General features: G+C 37.6%; 1 protein-coding gene across 3 annotated transcripts; it reads right to left on the reverse strand.

The window, feature by feature from the left end:
• Positions 1-23,290, reverse strand: dpp (decapentaplegic morphogen). Of its 3 annotated transcripts, none has more exons than XM_028309827.1 (2): positions 23,106-23,290; positions 1-1,185 (listed from the first exon to the last, which is right to left on the reverse strand). In XM_028309827.1, exon 2 carries the CDS (start codon positions 1,166-1,168, stop codon positions 161-163), a length of 1,008 nt encoding a protein of 335 aa, XP_028165628.1. In that variant the 5' UTR covers positions 1,169-1,185; positions 23,106-23,290; the 3' UTR covers positions 1-160. The 3 variants fall into 3 exon arrangements, with proteins under 3 accessions (XP_028165628.1, XP_028165626.1, XP_028165627.1); XM_028309825.1 differs by lacking the exon at positions 23,106-23,290 and adding an exon at positions 4,142-4,360; XM_028309826.1 differs by lacking the exon at positions 23,106-23,290 and adding an exon at positions 2,295-3,365.
• Between the last annotated feature and the right edge of the window lie 59 nt (positions 23,291-23,349).

A 23,349-nucleotide genomic window follows, 5' to 3' on the forward strand; every position in this document is an offset into this window, starting at 1 on the left:
TTCAATTAAAAATTATATGATTTATTATATCTTCGTTTTAATAAAATAATAATTACACGAATATATACACAAATAGATATGTACAATTTTCGAGGCCGCCACTATATGTACACTGGGTCCACGAGTTTATCACTAGGTCCGCACCGGGAGGGCGCCTTCGTCATCGGCAGCCGCAGCCCACCACCATCATGTCCTGATAGTTTTTGAGCACCACATTGTTCACTTCGTCCATGTAAAGCATCGATATCGGCGACAGCTGCGTCGGCACACAGCACGCCTTCGGCACCGCGGCCGGGTTCACGGAGTTGACCAGCGTCTGCACGATCGCGTGGTTGGTCCCGTTGAGGTGGTCGGCCAGCGGGAACGGGCAGTCGCCCTGGCAGTAGTAGGCGTCGTAGCCGTGCGGCGCCACGATCCAGTCGCTCCAGCCCACCTCGGCGAAGTCCACGTACAGCGGCCGGCGCTGGCAGATCTCGCGCGCCTCCTTGCGGTGGTGGTGCGCGCGGTGGCCGCGGCGCTGCGCCGCGCGCTTGCCGCGCACCAGCCGCGACCCGCCGCGCTCCCGCGCCTCGCGCGCGCGCGCGTCCTCCGTGTACAGCAGCAGCACCGGCTGCAGCGGGTGCCACTCCTCGTCGCTCTCCGTCGCTCGTCTCCGCACTCGCACATGGGGCACTTTAGCGTCCGCACTGTTATCGTCCTCCTCTATGACGCGCACTAGCAGTCCGTGGTTGTGCTCGGGCTCCGCGAGCCAGCGGCGCGCGGCGCCGAGCGCGTCGGCGGTGACGAGCCCGGCGGCGGGCAGCAGCGGCACGGAGTCGAGCAGGCGCAGCACGGGCTGCGAGCGGCCGCGGCGGCCGGGCCGCACGATGTCGTAGAGCAGCAGGCGCTGGCGGCCGGCGGCGCCGGGCGCGCGCTGCAGCGAGAGGTCGGCGCCGCGCGCCAGCTCGTCGCCGGGCACGCCGGTCAGGTTGAAGTAGAGGCGGAAGCGGTGGTCGCCGGGGAANCGCGGCACGGGCGGCGGGGCGGCGGCGCGCGCGGGCCGGCGCGGCAGCCCCAGCAGCGACAGCAGCTGCTGCTCGGCGGCGGCGAGCGTCTGCTGGTCCGGCCCGGCGCCCGCGCACACCGCCACCAAAGCGCATACCACCGCGCACGCGCACGCCCCACGCATAATTCTCCTCGACCCACCTGTAAAGATACAAATTTCATGTGAGTACGGATTGATAAAACATCAATACTTATTACTAGACGATTAATTAATAAATTATCCCCATACATTAACATAATGTAAGTGTAAGTGTATCAAATATTACCTACATTATCCAAATATTTTCAGCAAGCATTGGATGTGATATTGAAAGATGCTGATGTTGCAAGATTTTTACAATAAAATCATGCTAAACGCACGTTTTGGAGAACTTTTTGATTTATTATAAACCCCTCATTTTTATGTTAATTAGGTCACGGATGCAATTATGAACTAGAGCTATTTCTCCGGCTGAGTAAGTGAATTTCTAGAAGCGGCCACACTCGCGCACTGTCGCCCGCCACAAGGGCCCGTTGTGTCCGACCGGTAGTCACTTTATCTCTCCATATTTCTAATGAATGCACCGGCACACAATGTAACTGTCCTCGTTGCATACAATTCTGTCTAATCATGTATTTTCATATGCAGCATAAACTTTTAACCCACAAAGTTTCACGAGTGCAACTCACTATCTCACGAACTATCCATTAACTCCTTGTTAAACCACTAAACACTTTAATTTGACAGCATAATAAAATAATTTAATAGTTCAACATTTATTTACAAATTATATTCAATTGCTCTGCAAATAAGGCGTGTTATTAGTATTAGAATTCACTTTAAATGCTCTACATTTAAGACAACTGCAGGATATTAAGTCCTAAATGACATTAAAATGTCTATGTCATTAATGTATTTCAATTAGGTACACGTAAAGTTAAAGTTAACTTTAGAATAAATAGTCATATTATGCAATTATTATTACAAAGTACCTATCTAACACTTGAGTAAACATACCATTTATTATTATAATAGATTGTGCAATTCAATTATCATCAACAGTGCACTCAGTTGAGTGCACTGTTGAGTTGCACCATCTTACTTTAACTTTAACAAACGTCAAAAATCTGTCAAATTCCATACTTAAAGCACCGGTTATCGTTATAGTTACCGTTAAAGTTAGATGGTGCAACTCAGCCTTAGTGTCTCAGTTAAGGACTAACTTCCCTAAACTTCAAAAAAATTGATGTAATTAAAAGCAAAAACTTACAAAGTAATAACTCTAAATTCACAAGTTGACTGATTAGTTTGAATGTAATTATTGTAATCAGTATTAATGCACCGGTGTTAACTGATTGAAGGTTAACGTCACTTGTCAAACACTAACTATCTATTAGATAAAGACGAGCCCCCGACCAAGTCCTGCTTATCACTGAAGTCACACAGATTTGGTCGACGGTTTTATTCCGGAACCCCGAAACCGATATTATTATCTCAGAACCCCGCCCTTACAATACCTTTTATTGTCCTTCAAGTACACCTAAGGCCACACCCCCTCATTGTCACAACAAGCACCTCTACTTTTTAGATTTTGCCCTTTCCTTAAATGAATTAAGTGCGTATAAACAGACATACGGACGACAGCACAATAAGCTAAACATGGTAGCATTTTATCTCGTTGCAATACAGGCTATTTTGCAACAAGAAGTAAAGCTTAGTTCGTATTGCTTAGATTACCGAACCGGTAGAGGCCGTCTCAAAAAACTTAATAGAGGTTTCGTAACAACGTACAATTTTAATGTATAAAGTAATCACCATAAAAAAGTTATTATATCCCAAAATAAACAGTGATAGAATTCACGCCTGTGCAACACTTGTAAAGTTTAGAGATTTTTGATTAGATAGAGATAGGTGAGAATAACAGGTTTTACGTCGGAATAAGTATATTTTTATAGTAAAAATTATTGCATTTATACCGTTCTTTGCATTTTAAAGCATGATTTGGAAAGACAAATGCATTTTAAAACTACGTTATAGAAAGATATTGATTTTAATTATTTTTGGCTAAGAGCTGGAAAACATATTTCAGCACTGGCCCATTTATTGTCTTAGGGTTAATACTCAGACGTGTAAAAGTGCTTTTTAAAAGCCTACTTGCATAAATAAATGAGTTTTACTTAAAAGTTTATTGCTAGTGTCTTTGCCATAACAGTGCCATGATCCTTGTAGATCATACAAAACACGACAAATTATAAATCAAAGTACTCTACCGTGTTTGTCTACTTCAAGGATTATGGTATGATCTTCATTATTTGATAGAGTGTTTTTACATTTGAAGTTTGGTGTGTAGAAACAGTTGACAATAAACTTATCTTAGAATCTTTTTCATAGAACTTATTTTTGTAGATTTTATGATAAAGTGTAATTAGCATGAACTTTGAAATTTCATTAAAAAACTGATAAGTATACAGCATGATCATTAATGAATAAGTAATTGAAAAATGACGTGCGCATAATTATTAAAACTCTAAATATTCACTTGTATAATATTTACCCAAGTAGATAAGAACTTTACAACTGATACAAGAGTTTCACAAACCGCAATCATCATTCAAGATTCACATCCAACCACTTTGCATTTAAGATTGGAAAGCTACACACCTACAGCGCCTTATCACCCGACACCTCGGGGAATTGGCATAATTTTAATCAAAGTCGTATTATAAAACCAAAATAAGCTGTTAGGTTACATAAACGCTCGATGCAAATACAGATTTCACGATCAAACACTTTCCAAAGGCGTTCAGTAAAAGACATCAACGGGATGCGCGCGCGCATGTAAACAGCGTGCGACCTGCGCGCGGCCCTCGCGCGAGTCCAGGCCTAACATCGGCTGAAATCCAAACGGAAATCGCGTGAAGCGCTGCGGGAAACGAGGCAAGTGTGCTGCCACACACGAACCCACACAGCCGCGACACGGCAGTCGTCGAATTTATATGTTGTTGTTATAATGTTTTGATCGTTCTAGCGCGGTCGACCGGATCGCGGCGTACGTATTTCGAAAATAATGCGGTCAAACCGGCCGCGGGCGCGCGACCGCTCGCCTCTCTCACTCACCCGAAATTTTAACGCATCCAACGTCAAGCGGGCAAAATCCGCGGTATCCTCGCGGCACAATCAACGCTTCGGGAACAGATAGAACTGCACTCGTTCACGAACGGTTGGGCGGCACATAAGGTTTGAGTGTGGTAACATCACTGGCGCGGACGTGTGCGCGTGAGTGGTCGCGCGGTTGACACTGTAAGGGGGCGCGCATGGCGTGCTCGCGGGCGGGCGCTCGCGTGCGGAATGAGCGGCGCGCGCCAGCAGACGCGGCGGCGACGGCGCACGCCCCCTGCCCCGCCCGCCGCCCCGCCCCCTACCCCCCGCACCCTTCGCTCACCCCGCACCCTCGAATCCCGACTCTCCCCCGGGAGGCATAGGATGAGGACCGCTAGCGCTGCACGGCACCAGATGGTGTCATCCGTGGAGTGATCGTCAGGCCCCAGAAGGGGGAGAACTGTATCATAGGGACAAGGACGTAGATAAATAACTTGTAGGGAGTCAAGAAGTGTGGCGCGGTGGAGTGCAATCTGCCCTAGGCAGCCGCAATTCCGCGCACACCTCCCGCGATTCGGCCAGTATAACCGCAAGGTTGGTATGGCCATGGGTGGTGGTGGGTTGTCTCCCCCGGGAGTAGGGTTGCCAGGTCCAAAATCACAAAAGCCGGACTTTGTGTTTCATTTGGCCGGACATTTTACCCTAAAAGCCGGACATGTGACGGGGGGGGGGGGGTGCTCATGAGTGAGTACTATCATCATCGGTTGCTAACCAACATCCTGATGCGTGCGCTTCATTATGATTCTGTAATCGACTTTCGCCTGGCGCGGTAACCAAATAAAAAGCCTAACAAAAGCCGGACAGGCCGGACAAGGCAATATTTGGCCGGACAAGACCCTAAAAAGCCAAACATGTCCGGCTAAAGCCGGACGCCTGGCAACCCTACCCGGGAGGAACTCTATCAGCTTAATCGTTATCGTTAGATCTTGAGGTCGCAATTTTATTGAGATAATAAATAACACGAGGTAAGAAAGAATTATAACTCGCCTTATATTAGTTTAGTAGAGTCTGCGTTACGCTCCAGTTTCCCACATTAAACGCTACAATTCAAAATTTTCCCTGAAAATTTTGTTCTTCCCTAGCAAACATATTGTAGTTTCAATTCTTACGCTTTCATAAGCTAATTAGTACAAAGGACATGCCACGACTCAAGCTATTCGAAGAATAGAAATATATCAATGGAAAGATTAAACTGCTGCCGCTCATCGTATGTTCATTCTTGAGCTTCTCTTACTCCAAAAAGGCGTGGATGCACATAAAATAAACAATAAGGAAACCTAGGAATACTACGCTCTTATTTTTATTAGTCCACTTTCACTGTAATGACTCCGTAGCACTTCGTAGCTCGTAGCATTGATTTATCGTGACATTTTTCTTCGTAGTAAACGAAATAAATGACTTTCGTAGAGTTTCGTAGTCACTTATACCAAATTTTCATGTAGTTAATTGGAAGAGCTTGTGTTAAATATATTAAGAGCGTTTACGTCTAGCGTGGCATGTCAAGTTTAGGTAATTTCGATGCTAGTTTTATTCACACTAAAATAATTATGACTGTGTGCGTGTTCTCACGCTCTATAGTCAAACCAAAATACTTTGATCCACCATCGTAAAAGTATGCCAGGCTGTCAAGTGACAGCTCAAGGAAACTATAAAATCTTCAAATCTTCCAACACCGACTCCATAATTATAAATAATGGTATACATTAGTCCTAATCAATAATAAATACGTAAATTCTTTAGTATTTCACGTTCTTTTAATTTGTGATTTCTTAGTGTAAAATGCTTAAATCTAAAAATTTTCTCAGATAACTATTTGCCCAAGGATCTATGCTATAGAATATATATGTTTGTTAAATCGTTTTCACAGTGTTTTTATAAAAATTTCAGCTTGTAAACTGACGCTAAAGTGGAAATTTACAAAACCTGTGTGGACTTATCTGGATATAATTCTTAAATGCTAAACTAATCGCAATATTTTCTCAATTAACTATTTAGACGACGAAATTGTCTAACTATTTATGCCTATAACATATTTGTAGTATTACTGGTTAATGATTGTAACGAGTTGAAAAAGTACAGTTTTTGCGCCAAACGGCGTAAACGCTCTTAATTTACATTACAAATTCTACGTTTCAGTAATTTCAAAAACAATTGAAAATAAATAGTTTTCATCCTGAATAAATCTATATCTAAGTTGAATTATCAACTTCAATGTAGAGTCATGCTACAACACATTTGTAAGTTGCATCCAAATCTACACAGTTTTAAGACATTCAAAATTAAATGATGACGAGCAGAATCTAAAAAACTACTTGCTACGAACGCTACGAGCGCCAAAACTGCGGGTAGTCACAAATTGCGGGATCTTTTAAACCAATTAACCTGAACTCAGTGCGCTGAGAGCACATAATGTCGTGGCGTGACATTGGGGTCATAGACCTTGACGTGACAAATCCATTTGGCCAGTTCTTTTTGTGACTAGTAGGAAAACGTAACGTAAAAATATTGCTAATGATCACACACTCCTGTTTGTATTAAGGAAGTATGAGTGAGACAAGGATAGAGAAAAATATTTCTATAGTGTTGAATGTTATGTTTAACCGCCTCTGTGGTCTAGTGGTAAGACCACCTGCTTCAGACGCAGAGGTCCCGGGTTCGATTCCCAGTGGGGGCAGATTTTTCTGTTCGGTTTGGTTGGTGGTAGGGCTTGTTCTAAGTCCGCCTGGCTAGCTACCACCATCTTACCTAAGTCTGTCGCCATAACAACAGTGTTAACAGCATTGTTGTGTTCCGGCAGTTAGAGGTAAGATAGCCAGTTCCTCCGTGGTTGAGGATTCCGGGTGAAGCTCGCTTCCACCTTCGGCCTGATCGTCACTTACCATCAGGTGAGATACAGGCCAAGAGCTTCCTCGTTGTGTATAAAAAAAAAAAAAAATGTTATGCTTAAAAACATACGTTGGCAAAATACTTCAATAGCTATCGCTTCCATAAATATTTGAAAAATTAGGAACTACCACTTAAATGTATTCATAATTATGTTCGTATTACACAATATTTATCTTGCATTGGCTGTTTAATATTAATTATAAAATGTTAAGTGTTCACGTCATTACCACCTATCTACGTACTTCAACTCGACCATTAACCAAATAATTGAATGAACAAACCACAAGTAAATCAGGTGTTAAAAATGTAACTCGTTAATGAGGTCATTATGGGAACGCTTCCTTTATTATTGTTTACAATATTTATTCTGCAACTAATTGTCTAGTAAAAAACCTCCATTAAAATTCTCCGGTTCTTTAACTTATTCCATTTTAAAAGTATTACTCATAGTATTTCCGTCAAAAAGATAAGATGTAAAAACAGTTTGTGTTATCATAATTTGCTTTGCATATCCGTAATGCCTCTGACGTTACCTTTTTCACGTTTTAGATAACCGAGAGATGGTTTGTTTTTATTCTCCGCTCGCACCTGCTCTAAAAGTATACAATAATAAGTGTTACGGAGATAAGTGGCAATACGTGGCGTGTCTGCGCAATGAGTGTCGTGCACAATTATTGAAAGTTCAATCGGCAGGTGCTGATGTGTTATTTTGATTAGAGATGCGCACGTGCTCAACAGATGTGGCTAAACTGTGTCATGTTTTTTATCAGTAGCAGCGTGGCTTGGAGTTTATTTCAACGTGTACGGAACTCATTTGGGAAATTAGGATCCGACTAGAAACAGCATTTTGAAATACAAATCAGCACAGCTGAATCGCTATGTTAACAGTTTTTCTTTTATTCAATGAACAGTACAGTTTACAGACCATGTTGAGTGTTGCAATCTTCTCAAAATTTTAGTGTAAATTTTTTTCAGGCACAGAACAGGCTCATACTCTCATAAAATACACGCAGAATGATAAGGCAGTAAGTACCTACCACCAGCACCAATATACATTGATAACAAATGTGCGAAATGCCAAAGTGAAAAAGCTCCCAAGTCATAAAATCCAAAAGCAAGCGTGGCATTCGCGAATAAATTCCGTTCCTAATTATTTTAAGCATGCGATCAAGTGGAAATTACTGACATTGCTACCGCGCGGCTACCGCGGCGCGCCGTTACGCGCAGTAACCAACTTGTTCCTGTTTTTTTTTTATCTTTTTTGGCGCGTGTCTCCGGTGCGCCGTTATACGCGAGGTGCTCGCAGCGAAAGTTAGAAGCACCATTTACCAGTTTCTTTGTGAATAAACAATCTCAAAGCATCACCAATGCGGACGACGCATACGCCGAATTTACGTACGCTCGCGAGCGGATTGTCACCGTGCAATTAAAGTGCTCTATTTTTCTTTCTTGATATACTTTTTTCACCTTTAGTGTCCAAATATGAATTTTAAATATCAAGAGCATTTAATTTAAGACAGTTTCGAATTCCAGCCATCTTCTTACAAACAGTTACGAAACTCTACCACAACTCTACTAAGTCCGTCAGATAAGTCGTTGAAACTCTTGAGCGGCTGCATCGCACTCGCAACTATCTACCGGGGTCCAAGTACCTTTTCCGTAAATCTACAAAACGTGTAGTTAAATCACGATAACAAACTATGTCAGTGTTGGTTGGAGCCATGCCGTCTGCCACCCACGGCCGTCGCGTCCTGCGTTGACTCACCAATTCACATATAATTAGCCCGTTAACACGCACGCACCGCTCAAATGGTCAATTAGATCAACGACTCGAGAATAGCGGAGATTACGTTCCTCCTGTTGGATTCAATGAAGCCCAGGATAATGTTGTAATTGACAGCATTGTCTAGTCGGCGGGAGACGTCGCGTGACAGAGACTTCTCATGTTTCTGTATGAACTGATGAGCAGGACATATTAATTAGAGAAAAAATTCGCACCGTTCACGGCATTATAATTCGTCATCAAAACTTTGTAATCGTCGTTATTGTTATTAAGAGTATTATAACGGTTAATGCACAATTTCATTTAAACAAGGCAAGATTTCTTTTGACAAAGTTACATCCGAGATATTGCAATTTTGATTGTTTTGTTATAATAACCCTGTGTACCTAGCTAAGAGGATACCTACCAGTCTTACCAAATCGAAATTGAACTAGAATGTTACATTATTAGACTCTACCATTTCGTCGTATTTAAAGCCGAGTCAACTATTTCAATTAGAAGTAAACTATTTCAAGCAGGACGTAAGGGCATTTTTGAAAACTATGGGGAAAAGGCATCTATCAAACGGCAAACGTATCTGAAATTCTGAAAGAATTAAATAATTATTTAGTAAAACATTTACCAATTGATTAGGTATCTAGTTAACTAGATTCTACTTAACCTGATTAATGAAATGTCAAAATTTTAATTTGTCGCAAGTTTCACCATTTTTTTTCAGCGGTTGGGACATTAAAACGTAATAAACAAATAGGCAGAGTTCGCTCCAAAAATACTCATACAAATTAGATTAATTTGGTGCTAAAATTAAACAGAACTGTGTAATGTTTGCTAAAACGCATTTCAATTACATAATTGAATACAACAAGTTTGTTTATGTTATATTAGCCACGGAATTATCACAATTTCGCGCGTCATTTTATTATGAAGTACTAAATTAGCAGAACGTAGATTATATAGTGAATTTAAATTGGAACCTTGACGCAAGTTAACTTGCCAAAGGTCAACTCGAGTGCAATATGACGAGCTCAGGGCATGTTCTATGCGTGTGAGCATTTGACATGTTTTTGTACTACAACTAGTGAATATTTTGTACAATAGGTACAGGTTTAGGCCAGCTCACATTGATTTTATTAAAAAATAGGATGTGTAATTTTTCCGTAGTATATTAATGGAACCATTATCAATAAAATAAACACTTCTTACAAATTGAAACAGCTGCTGATCGGTCAATTAGTGTACAGGGTGTTAGGTTAATGGGTATAAAATATGAGCCAACACTAGCCCATGTTAACATGGGCATATAAATGGTATGATGATGTCAGAAAGGACAATGACCAAAAATGTATGGAGTGTGGTCCAAATGTCCACCACTAACGAGACCTATGTAGTAAAATAGTCTACTAAATACTGATTCATTATAACCAAACCGCAATCAAAAATATGCTGTCAGTAAAGTTATGACTGAATGAAAAGTTACCTATGTTTTTTACCTTTTCATCCGAAAAATGTTCTTGATATCATTCTATCCATCGCACATTTTGGACTAATCTATGCATATTATGTCATATCGCTTAGTGTGCCGTGCTAGGTTCTCGCTAAAAGAAAAAAAAAGCTCAGAAGAAAGTCAACAATATTGGAATATGTAGGTACTTGGAATAATGCGAAAGGGGTATAAATAGTCTTATTTCCAACTGGCGCACTATGGAGCGAAATTGCGATTTATGGACATAGCGATTTTTTTCACAATTTCTATTTGAAAAAAATACCTATCGATAGGTTACGTTATTCTGATGAATAAATGCTGCACAAGTTTTTCTCTAAAACCAATAGTTTTACTGGAAAAAAATATTTTTCATTTTCGTTGTATGGAATGAAACATAAAGTGGTCGATTTCGACTAAGCCTTGACAGATCTTGCTTTGAAACTACTTGAGCCTTGTTCTATGGCTTGTTGACTGTAATCCTACGCTATCAGCGCGCATCCAAAGTTGCCCGTTCACAAGTTATGAGGTTCTGAAAAATTAAAAAAAAGTAAATAAAAGTGACTTTTTTTTGGAATATCTTTAAAGATTTAACAAAAATATAAAGATTTTATACGTTAATAATGTAAATTAACCTTAAATTACTGCTAAAAACACATTTTAATAAACTTAAAAGGAATTAAATCAGCGATTTTTTTTTCACAATTTCTGTTTAAAAAAAATACCTATCGATAGGGTATGTTATTCTGATGAATAAATATTATGAACGTTTTTCTCTAAAACCAATAGTTTGGCTGGAAAAAAATATTTTCCATTTTCGTTGTATGGAATGAAACATAAAGTGGTCGATTTCGACTAAGCCTTGACAGATTTTGCTTTGAAACTACTTGAGCCTTGTTCTATGGCTTGTTGACTATAATCCTAGACTAACAGCGCGCGCACAAAGTTGCCCGTTCAGAAGTTATGAGGTTCCGAAAAATGAAAATTAAAGTAAGTAAAAGTATCTTTTTTTGGGTATAAATCTTTAAAGATTCAACTAAAACATGAAAATTATATACTTTAGTAATGTAATTAACCTTTTTCTTGTCGTCTTATCTAAAGAAAAGTCAATTTTACTTACTTTCATTTTCATTCTTCGGAACCTCATAACTTCTGAACGGGCAATTTTGGGCGCGCGCTGTTAGTGCAGGATTATAGTCAACAAGCCATAGAACAAGGCTCAAGTAGTTTCAAAGCAAAATCTGTCAAGGCTTAGTCGAAATCGACCACTTTATGTTTCATTCCATACAACGAAAATGGAAAATATTTTATTCCAGCCTAACTATTGGTTTTAGAGAAAAACGTTCATAATATTTATTCATCAGAATAACATACCCTATCGATAGGTATTCTTTTTAACAGAAATTGTGAAAAAAAAAATCGCTGATTTAATTCCTTTTAATTTATTAAAATGTGTTTTTAGCAGTAATTTAAGGTTAATTTACATTATTAATGTATAAAATCTTTATATTTTTGTTAAATCTTTAAAGATATTCCAAAAAAAAGTCACTTTTACTTACTTTTTTTAATTTTTTCAGAATCTCATAACTTGTGAACGGGCAACTTTGGACGCGCGCTGATAGCGTAGGATTACAGTCAACAAGCCATAAAACAAGGCTCAAGTAGTTTCAAAGCAAGATCTGTCAAGGCTTAGTCAAAATCGACCACTTTATGTTTCATTCCATACAACGAAAATGGAAAATATTTTTTTCCAGTCAAACTATTGGTTTTAGAGAAAAACTTGTGCAGCATTTATTCATCAGAATAACGTAACCTATCGATACGTATTTTTTTCAAATAGAAATTGTGAAAAAAATCGCTATGTCCATAAATCGCAATTTCGCTCCATAGTGTGGCGCGGGGTTATAAATGAATTTATATTATATGTATATTATACTAGCTGTGCCTACGACTTTGTACGCGTGAAAATAGTTTGAATAATATTTCCCATTTTTACAACATTTGTCTTTACTGTTCCGCCCCTATTGGTTGTAGGGTGATGTTATTAACCTAAAACCATCCTTGATAAAATGGGCTATCCATAACAAAAATATTTTTTCAAATCGGACCAGCAGTTCCTGAGATTAGCGCGTAAACTACTACAATTTTCCATACAGTCATAACTTTTTACTGACAGCTTATTTTTTTTCGTCCCATACTGAAAGTTAAAAAATCCGATTTGTATGGAAATTAAAGTAATTAAAATGAAGATATCAATTTTCTGACTTCACCATACCATTTACATATATGCCGATGTTAACATGGGCTAGTGACGGCTCCATTTACCTAACACCCTGTATAGAGTAATTTTTCTCAAAATTTTAGGTACTGATCCTCTGTTTCAGGATCAAAACCATCCCTTTTCGGGTCGGGAAGGTCTTTTACATATTGTAAAAAACACCTCTACAAAATATTAATGTCTATATCCATGTTTAGATATGAAATAAGATGTTGAAAGATGAACGTTTATTGTTCTTCGAGCCAGCGCGAAATTTCCGGCAACAGTAGTGCCCGACTCAAACTAATATTGTGTACTACATTTAGTTTGAGTTTAACTATCTCGTGCGCCATCTTCCGGAATCCACGGCCTTCAACACGACACTACCTGCGCCTGCGCAATGGACGCGATGCAATAGGACGCATGCACTTTGCATCGCCAATTGTTGTTGCAATTGCAACCTTATCACTCCACCAGACATATGGCATAGTATAATGACACTAACATACCGGCTATAGGGAAGTGTAAAATGAGCATAGACAATTTTCAGAAATTCGTACAGTGCGTCGTATTTCATACATTAAAAGGATAGATACCTACCTAACTGATGAATGAGAGATGCAATTAATAAAACGCTTTTGAATTATTTAATTGACATAATGACAACATTATCAAGAGCCAAATGATACAAATAAGATGTATTTTACATTATCATGCAGTAAATAATATATTCCCATTAGCGTAACATAATTGTTCTTTCTTTCCGTAAACAAACTTAAAATTATCTGTTTATTTTGTATTGGTTATCAATTTTATTATACCAACACTATAATAATTGTGGATATCAAAGCAACGCGACAAGGTTATATGAAGTTGTAGATAAATGTTATGAATAATTTCTAAGAAATTGATTTAAGTTTATTTTACTTAGAATCAATAGGTAAACAGAGTTGTTTAATAATTTTGTAAGATTAAATTATTGGAAACGTATGGAAATATAATAACATTATCTCTAGAACAGGTTCTTTAAATCAGTTCTTTACCTATTTAATTTTTACTTCTCAGTATTTTAGACTAAAAGAAGCTTTTACAAGATTCAGATGTTTATTCTAAAATACTCGCAACGCACCTGTTAATCGTCATGCATGTTATGATCAAATCCTATTAATATTATAAATGCGAAAGTTTGGATGTCTGGATGTTTGTTACTTTTTCACGCAAAAACTACTGAATGGATTTTGATGAAACTTTACAGTATTAACCCAGAATAACACAATATAGGCTATAATTTATGACGATTATGTGACAAACTAAATTTCACGCGGGTGAAGCCGTGGGCAAAAGCTAGTTAAATAGTTCTGTTGAGTTTCAAAGTATTCTGCCAAACGTTATCATCACGTTTTTACTATGAAATCCAGTTACTACCAGCACAGCTACCAGCTTAATTTATTCAAACGTACGACGTCGCGGCCGTAAATATGCCTAGGTTAATAGGAATTTTACCAAAGTAACTCGCGTGAGTCTTCTCTCGTCTACGAGTATATGTACCAATTGTGTCCTATCAGACTTCTTACCCTGGGTTACACCATCAAAAATCAGACAAACTTCAAACAAAAACACCGAATATGCAAGTTACGGTCAAAGTATGGTGCAAATCAGCCTTTATTGTTTTATAGTCAAATAGCTAATCCGATGGAAAAGTAACTTTCGGTAACTTTTGAATCGATAGCATAATAAAGGTTTAACGAAAGTGAATTTTTTATACGATAAACATTAAACTCTACTTGATAGAAACAGCATTTTAAATGTCATTGCATTAGTAATTTACAAATTGTAAAAAAAGTTGTTATTAACTGGAATTTTAAGAAAGATGAAATATTAATAAACTAAGGATGCATCATAGGAGTTTATAATAATAATTTAATCTACATATTTATTCTACATCGGAACTTATTACGTGGCGCGGCATGGTTGGCGTGCTGTCATTTTAGCAAATTAGGAGTAGGTTTAGGTAGGCTCTACATAAGTAACGAATAATAACGAAGTAACGGGAGGACGGTCCGTTAAAGTGAACAGAACTACCAAACTTCATAGGTACTTGTTATAAAATTAACTAAATATGAGTTAATCCATTGTTAACTTCATCAATTTACGGAGTAAGTCTTGTGTCTAGTTATGCCTGATAGATAAACGGGCCTATTCCCACCTCTCCAACTCCTGTGTAGCCAGGATCTACAGCTTGATCGCCAATAAAAACCCAAGCAGTGAAGGTTAAGTTTGTCCCGGGGAAAGTTAAACTGTCATTGGATCCGCAACGAAATTAATCAGAAGAACATGGGAGGAGCTCGAAGTTAAGATTCGACTTCCCTCTAGTGCAAAGCGGATGACACGAGACAAAACAAAGATTTAAGTAACATTTAAGAAAAGATATGCCGGGAGGTGCCTGGATGCGGGCGGCGCAGGACCGGCCGTTGTAGAAATCCTTGGGGGAGGCCTATTGTCCAGCACTGGACGTTATTCGGCTGAAACGAACGAAGAAAAGATATGTACCAGGGACAGTAAGCATGAATTATGAGGATCTCTCTTGTCAATTACATAGTTGAGTGGTAGTAAAGTTATCATACTGTTAGGACTATTAGCAGATATCTACTACCTATGTATATTTTTACTATTTGTAGAGCTTGTTGTTTATCTATAATTAGAAATCAAAGACGTAAAAGATTTCTGACGGAGATATTACATATATTTTAGAGTAAAAATAATTTTGTATTTACCTAACCTTGATGAACTTGTTATGCTAAAAAGATAACGTTCAAAAAGAAAACTTTTCAACAGAATTAAGTTTAATCAACATGTTAAATTAACAGATTGAATTGAGCATTGTTTTGACCGGCTATCGCAAAAAAATGTAATTAAACCTAGGAGTATGTTAAAAAATATCGCTAATGGCTATATAAAGTTAGGATATCGATTTTTTATACTTATATCACAATTAGATATAGGTAAATGACATATAAGATCTCTTTGAGCAGTACACCACCAGAACCAAAGCAGTTAATTCCTTTTTAAATGCTAAGTTCCGTTTTTAAAATATATTTCAACAGTTTTAATTGTGAAACGCAACGTGGGGCTTTATTTAAATTATGTTCTCGCTTGGAACGGTGGCGCAGGTCTATGAGACCGGTTTTAAAATCGGCTTTATACGGGGCGACTTTAGAGCCATGCATGTAAACACGCTATTCTCAGGTCTATTCCACTTTGATTACCTGGATTTACTCAATACTGTATCAAATAATCTTCTATAACAAAAATGAATTGCTGTTCGTTAGTCTCGCTAAAACTCGTGAATGGCTGGACCGATTTTGCTGATTTTGGTTTTCAAATAATGTTGTAGTTACGATTTGAATCTCACGCGGACGAAGTCTCGGGCACTTCTAGTACTGTATATTATAATACAATAATACTGGATCACCTACTCTCGGTCTATTCTACTTTGATCACCTGAATTAAATCACCCAGATGATCAAAGTGGACTCTAGACTCATTTTGGTGTACTTTGATCACCCATGGCTAAGATCACCTATAGGCTTGGACGAATAAACCACTGGACACGAAACCTACAAGATTTCTAAGGAAACACGATCAACCACTTTTTGCGGGGGGAGAGGTTTGACAATTGTCAAATAATGACATTTAGTGCTGGGAAAAGAGCGTAAATTTTTATCGATAGTTATGTAAATGAAAGAATGAATGAACCTAACGAGATAAATGAATTATGGATTGATTTAATATTGAAAGTTTCTTTAATTGAAAGACTATAATTAATTATTGTATCGTGTTTATTATAGTGCCATTGGTAAATCATAGGTACAAATAATATTACAAATTATTCATATAGGTAGGTAACTAGGTGAAATATTTTTTTGCTGTGTTATCATTATCAAATTCGTAAAGCAATAAACAAGTAATATTCTGTTACGATCGACTGCTAACTAGCTTTTGGTCTCAACAAATGTTATAATCTGTCTCACGTCACGGACAAAAGTTTCATCAATAGCCTATTTCTATACATTTCACAAGCTTCGCTTAGTGCGGTATCCGCTAGATATAAGGACTTTATGTATTTGGTTTTACTGGCAATAAACGTTTTATTATTATTATTATTATTATTTCATAAAACACAATTTGATAACATTATGACAATGTGGGCATTTCTACTGTACGGTGTATTTTTTCTGAATTCGGTGCGAAAATTTATATTTAGTTTTTTAAGTAGTTTCAATACAAAAAAATAAATGTTACTCCATTCTGAATGTAAAAATAGAATTGTCACTAAATATTGTGAAGTGGTTTATGAAAAATGTTGAGCATCGAATTGAGAGAGCACCGAATTGAGAAAATGAATCACGGAATTAAGAAATGAATCTCCAAATATAAAAATCGCTCCGCAAACTTAGAATTGATGAGATTATGAAGAAACCTAATGTATTTCAATAATTAATGTAATAAATACTTAAAACGTTTTGATATCTGATTGCTGATCTATTAGTTAGATGGTTCATTTGAGGTTTATGTGTCTGAAATACCAATGGAATAAAACAAAAATCCTAATCAATATGTTTATTTTTTTAATAAGGAACTATAATAAATTCTTAATTTTTATATATTATTTTAATTTTATTTAAATAAAACAAATAAATAACACAGGGTCTCTTTGTTTATTTATTCTTAACCTTAAAAATAAAACAAATATTGCAAAACCCAAGAGCTAGATTGACCTGACACTATACCGAAGATATTATATCGGACGTCAGTTTGTACACGATTAAAATGGCACTCAAATAGCTGAAATACAACAAGGCACCAGGTGTTACGGCATTATAGACTCATCTCACTTATGAGGCGGCTAATTTGAATAATTTCAGTTTTAGTTTGTTTGGTATATCGATAAACTTATCGACATTTTTCAAGCCCTTTACGTCATAAAAAATGAGATGTGAATGAATGAATGAAACCTATAATCCAACCAAATTACACATGCTACATGTTTTAAGCATTTACATGTACAATGAGTACTTTTTAAAATGACGTAATCATATTTTGTTTACATATTAAATTTTATTTATTTTACGAAAAATAGCTACTATAATAGATTTAAAATGTACTTACGCGTGATAAGAAACATTTCTTGTGTGACTGGAATAATTTTTGCAATAAAGTACGGCGCATTTACCCATTTTTCGTGATATTTTTACTCTTCGAGAGCTCGCGTCATACTGACAAAGTGACAACCTGACAACATTTACCATGGCTAATTTAGCCTTGGTAAGTGCTAGCGGGGTAAAGACGAAAACGTCACTCGTTACGCGTCCAGTGGTTTATTCGTCCAAGCCTATAGGTGATCAAAGTGGACTTCTTATGCATGGTTGATCAAAGGACACAAAGTGTCACCTGGTTGATCTAATCCAGGTGATCGAAATGGAATAGACCTACTCTAAGGGTAAACAGTTTACTATTAATTGTTGATAAGCAAATAAATTTTTCGTTTTCTCTCAAAATACCTCGTCGTAACATCATACACGTCTCTAATCCACACATTTACAACGCGTTCACGTCAGTGTTACCTCGGTGTTGATGATTTGGGAATCCCCACAATTTCTCCAGCTTTTAGTTACTTCAATTACTTACAGCTCCAATTCGTTTACACTCAGCTCTATTAAGTCCTTTCGTGTAAATCTCACTTCCACGTACACAGGCAGACCCTAACAAATGTATTGATCACTCTTCAAGACAAAACCCGCTTATAAATGGTATGGATCTCTCTATCTGGCGTCATTCTATTGCCACTTGGCGTCACTCTTGCCACATGGCGTCATCCAGGCGTCAAAAGTACGTATTTTTATGGTTTGCAACTTTCGTCGACACGAAATTAATAAACTCGAGTCACTATGCGCTTTATTCGTTGCTAATTTTGTTATGCAACAAATAAAATTTTTCTTTTATTCTAACTGGCTAGCGCCGGTTTGTACAACTCAAGGATTGTTATTCCTTTTAGCTGCGAGTAGGTATCATTTATGCCATTTTTTTATCATAGCGTAAAACTAGTTTTTTCTTCTCCGTGACCTAAATGAATGTGGAATTAGTGCTGACCTTTAGAAACATCTTCGTTGTTAGACTTTTCGCTGTGTGCTACACTATTACGAGTACCTATAGCCTCCTTTCATAGTAATATTGGACAGTAAACAGAATCAAATTAAATGAACTGAATTTTATTAAGGCTACTATCACAAAAACAAATACCTAAATGGACATCCATCATCGGTGAGGACAAATCTCGCGTCTCTCGTGAATGTGTAGGGTGGGTAAGGGCTGCGCTAGCGCATAGATATACCTAGAGCCACGTGGCCGGTATCAATAGGACCGAGGATATCAATATCTGTCCAATTCAAAGAAAGCCGCGTTAAAATCACGCGCACTGTCTGTGACAAGCTTCTGGAAAACAACGTAGAATCTGACGGTGTTCGAAATTTAAACTTTATTTTTACTCCAAAGATCCTGGCCATATTTTTCTGGCCTAAGTGGAACAACACATCACTTCTAGAAATGTATGATAGAAGAAGAGAGATAAAGAATTAAAGATAGATAGAAATCTAATCACAGTGAGTGATTGCTTCTAGCCCTAGCCCCTCTACGAAAAAGGCGGCGTCAGCGGAGTCATCAGACCGTGAGGCAGACGGCCTTCCAACTCTTCGTGGTTGGATGCCCACCAATCCTACTAAGTATATAAGGCATGCCAATTGCCACAAGAGTACAAAGTGAGCACCTTCATTTTTATGTAATGTAAATAACGATGGATCATTGATGTTTATAACATGCCATGTTTTGAAATGAAATAGGTAAGTTCCAGTTTTTTTTGTATGAGAGCATAAAATATTATAAAGTTTGAGCTATGACCAAAATGGTGGAAATCACTGCTATTGCGCTAGTTACTGTTTATAATTCCTAATAATAGAGCAATATGTGAGCCACATTTGGCAGATTCGTTACTAACTAAATTCTACCGGGTAACTTTTAAATCGTTGGCATCCTTTTAAACTAAGACTCTACTCATGGTACATAGTAGCTACATTCCCTGAATATGAGACGAATCTGATGAGTTCAAAATTAAATTCAAAAATTAAAACCTTGTACCTGAGTATTTCTAAAAAAAAATGTACGTAACGAAACGGTAGTAACGAAATAGTAAGGCCATAAGGCTTGTTATACATTGGCGAAATATTGTGAATGCTCTTCATTTATTCAATTCGAAATATTTGTAAGTATGCACCCAAATATTTGCGTTTTTTCTTTCTTTCTTTCAATTACGGGGTAATATTAAGAGGATAGAAATAAAATAAGGGAGTAATCATTCATACTATTTTAATAAAATTATTTTTGTTCCATCATGTTTATCCATTTTGAGTCGTTCTCTGTAAGCTTTTTGCCTTTCGGCATTGGTTTTTGGCGGCATTCCTAAAAAAACAAAAGAAGTAATCACATAAAAACGTAATCTAAATGATTTGATTATTTTTTGCTGGTGGCACTTCTGTAAAGCAGATAGTATCCAATCCTTTTGTTATTGACGCTCTATATTTTTTTAAATATATTAAGTAGTGAATATGACTATGCTTAGTCAGGTAATAACAGTATACACTCAGCATTATGTTGTACTTTTTCGTAACGTAACGAAATTCGTAAAAAACGTAACGAAATATTTAGACAAAATGAGATCAGAATCAAGTATTTTTTTTATAAAAGCTGTTACAGCAAATATAAAAGCTTACTAAATGTTCGTACCACACGTATTACAAAAAATGGTTAAATGAAGACTTACTGTTCTATATAAAATCGCTGATTTTACTTCCTGTTACGAAAAAGTAATCCCACAAAACACACACGTTTTCACTGATTTTCGCGATAGATGTATGGCGGAGACGTCAGGCCAACAGCCATTCAGAGTGCAGCTATTGTTGTCCGTGTAAAAAAAATATGGAATTGTTCAGAAACCATGGGAAAGTAGAAATAATCGTAACTAAAGAGTAAATAACGAAATAGTAAATGAGAGCGACTCATTTTGTTTTTTTGCTTTAAATTGCTAATTATTATATCACCCCATAGAAAATTAATTTGATACAGAAACTGCGATTACTGTAGAACGATAATACAAAGAAATTTACAATAATTTAGTTATATACGTATCGCATTTTATGATACAAAAACACATGAAAAAGCTAGGGTGGCAAACAGGTTTTTGTATGAAAGGTAAAAAAGGACTATTTATAAAATATCTAAATATTTGGTAATAAGTAGGATTATAGCTATTATTCTTCGTTATCTTAAAGATTAATATTCATCCTTCAAAATTGTGTGTGTGTTTTTTTGTGTGATGATTTATAAATATAAAACTTTGGAACTGTTTCAAAGCACTCTTTTTTTTTCAAGATGTACATTTTTTTGAGAAATACTCACCTACAGCACATCAAACTTAACACTGTGTCATCTTATTTCGATGTAGTAGGTGTTATTCTGCAACAAAAATGTCTGATGTGCTGTTAACTGTACAATCGTTTTAAACTCCTTTTAAGAGCAAAATTGTAAAATTAAGACAAATAAGGGTTCCTTGTCAGGACTACGGAACCTTAAAAACTGAGAGTCTTAGTTTAAAAGGATGCCAACGATTTTAATGTCACCCTATATATTGAATTAGGTAGAGCTCTACCTTAATAACAATGCAAACTTGAAATGCCAAATCTTCTGAGGTGCATAGGCAAATAGGCAACCTAGGAGTAGGTACATACAAGGTTTTCTATGAATATGGTCAATCTAAGCTAGCTCTATTTCCCACTAAGCAGGTAGGTACATAGGTAGAGTTATGATTTTGTGCCAATCTGGAACTATCCAAAGTTCAGAGCTTAAGTAGTGGTACTTATGATGAGTAACAGGTAACGTTCCTGATTTTAATGTCCTTCAATGTCATGCATGTGTTGAAATGTTTCGCAGAATCGAGAGGATGCATTAATGAACCTCAAATTTTTCTTACAATCGGGACTGAGACCGTGCTGTTGCGTGTTCGACACTGATCTACGCAAACAGCTGCCTGTGTCGCATAGAGGTCTCACTCCGAAGATCCATTGCACATTATGATAATTTAAAAGTCAAAGTTCCTAAGAACAAGTAGGTACCTACACTCGAAGTTTAAAGTGCGCAAAATAATGAATGTACAAGGGATAAATAAGTAAGTAATTGATTCACTTCCCCATGCTAACTAACCGATTAGCTGTTTCAAAGCGTATACATTTTTAGCAACTTAGATGTGGATCCCATACTTGCAAAAAGTTTCTTCTTTAAACACTGAAATGCCATTAAATTGTGTCAACATCTTGCAAGAAATACTTGTGTTAAACCAGAAAATAATGATGAAACACAATTTACCAGACTGATTGACTCTATGTTTATTACTTATTTACAGAAACCTTATTGTTGCTGATAAAACTATTCCCCTACTTAGTTTCTATCGAAGTACTTAGTATATAATCTATATATATAAAAGAAAGTCGTGTTAGTTACTTCGCTTATAACTCAAGAACGGCTGAACCGATTTAGCTGAAAATTGTCAGGGAGGTAGTTTAGAGTCAGGAGAAGGACATAGGATACTTTTTATCCCGTTATTTATTGCCATTAAGGCGGAACAAAGTTCGCCGGGTCAGCTAGTATTATCTAGAGCCAAGTAAGAATACCTATAGGCAATCTCTTATTGTCTGGCTGTTTATCAAAACAAAACTTTCTTTTACTGACATCAAGATAGCAAAAAATTGTAGGCGCAGGCGCAGGCGAAGTTTCCTAATAATTGTATTATTTATTAGTGAGAGAGCGAAGTCCTTACCCACCGAGCCTATTAATATCACAATTACACACATTTTCCTCTATTTGGTGTTTATTTAGAACACACATTTATGGAGTACCTATTTTCATTGTGATATTATTAGAAGAGCACGCACTATTACGATGCACATTGTCTTTATGCAGAACATATGGTTGATAATGTTGCATTATATATTCACGTCAGCGCACTCGATAAGAGCTTCACCAAAAACGTCATCTGTTATCAACAGACAGTGATTTAATTGGAACAAGGTAATAATTTACATCTACTTACATTACAATATTATCACCGTAACGCCGGCCGATTTCTCAGTATCAATAACTTGTTTGCGAGCTATCGAATAATACGACTCCTCGAGTTGTATTTATTTATATTAGTAACGTTCTTGCATCAAAATATGTTTATTCCGTGACCGTCGATAAAGAGGTAGAGTCGCAGTCTTAACTAACTGATCTTAGGAAGATAACCACCTGCCAAAGCTATCTGAACTTACTTTATGGATGAAAGTAGGTTGTTCGAGTGTCTGTATTGGTTCACCTAGGAAGAGCTCATTTTTGCAATAGGTGGTTAAGTATGAAGCTACAAAAAACATACGTAGGTCATCGCACGTAGTGCAGCAGTTGAGAGCGCTGCGGCGGCGGCTCCGGCGCGCTGGGCCCGGCGGCGGCCAGCTCGCGGGCGACACCGCTCGGGCTCGGGCTCGGACCACGGGCGCTGATCGAAAGTTCAACGCAAGCGCGCATATGTAAATATCGGCACATTTACAAGCGAAAGGGTTCACCAGAGCGGCGCACTAACGCAGCGTTGCGCGGGAACCAGTCAGGTGAGATTCCTACGG

The sequence above is a fragment of the Ostrinia furnacalis genome, unplaced genomic scaffold, assembly GCF_004193835.3.
Source record: "Ostrinia furnacalis isolate ACB-3 unplaced genomic scaffold, ASM419383v2 OfSCF2833, whole genome shotgun sequence".
Lineage (NCBI taxonomy): Eukaryota > Metazoa > Arthropoda > Insecta > Lepidoptera > Crambidae > Ostrinia > Ostrinia furnacalis.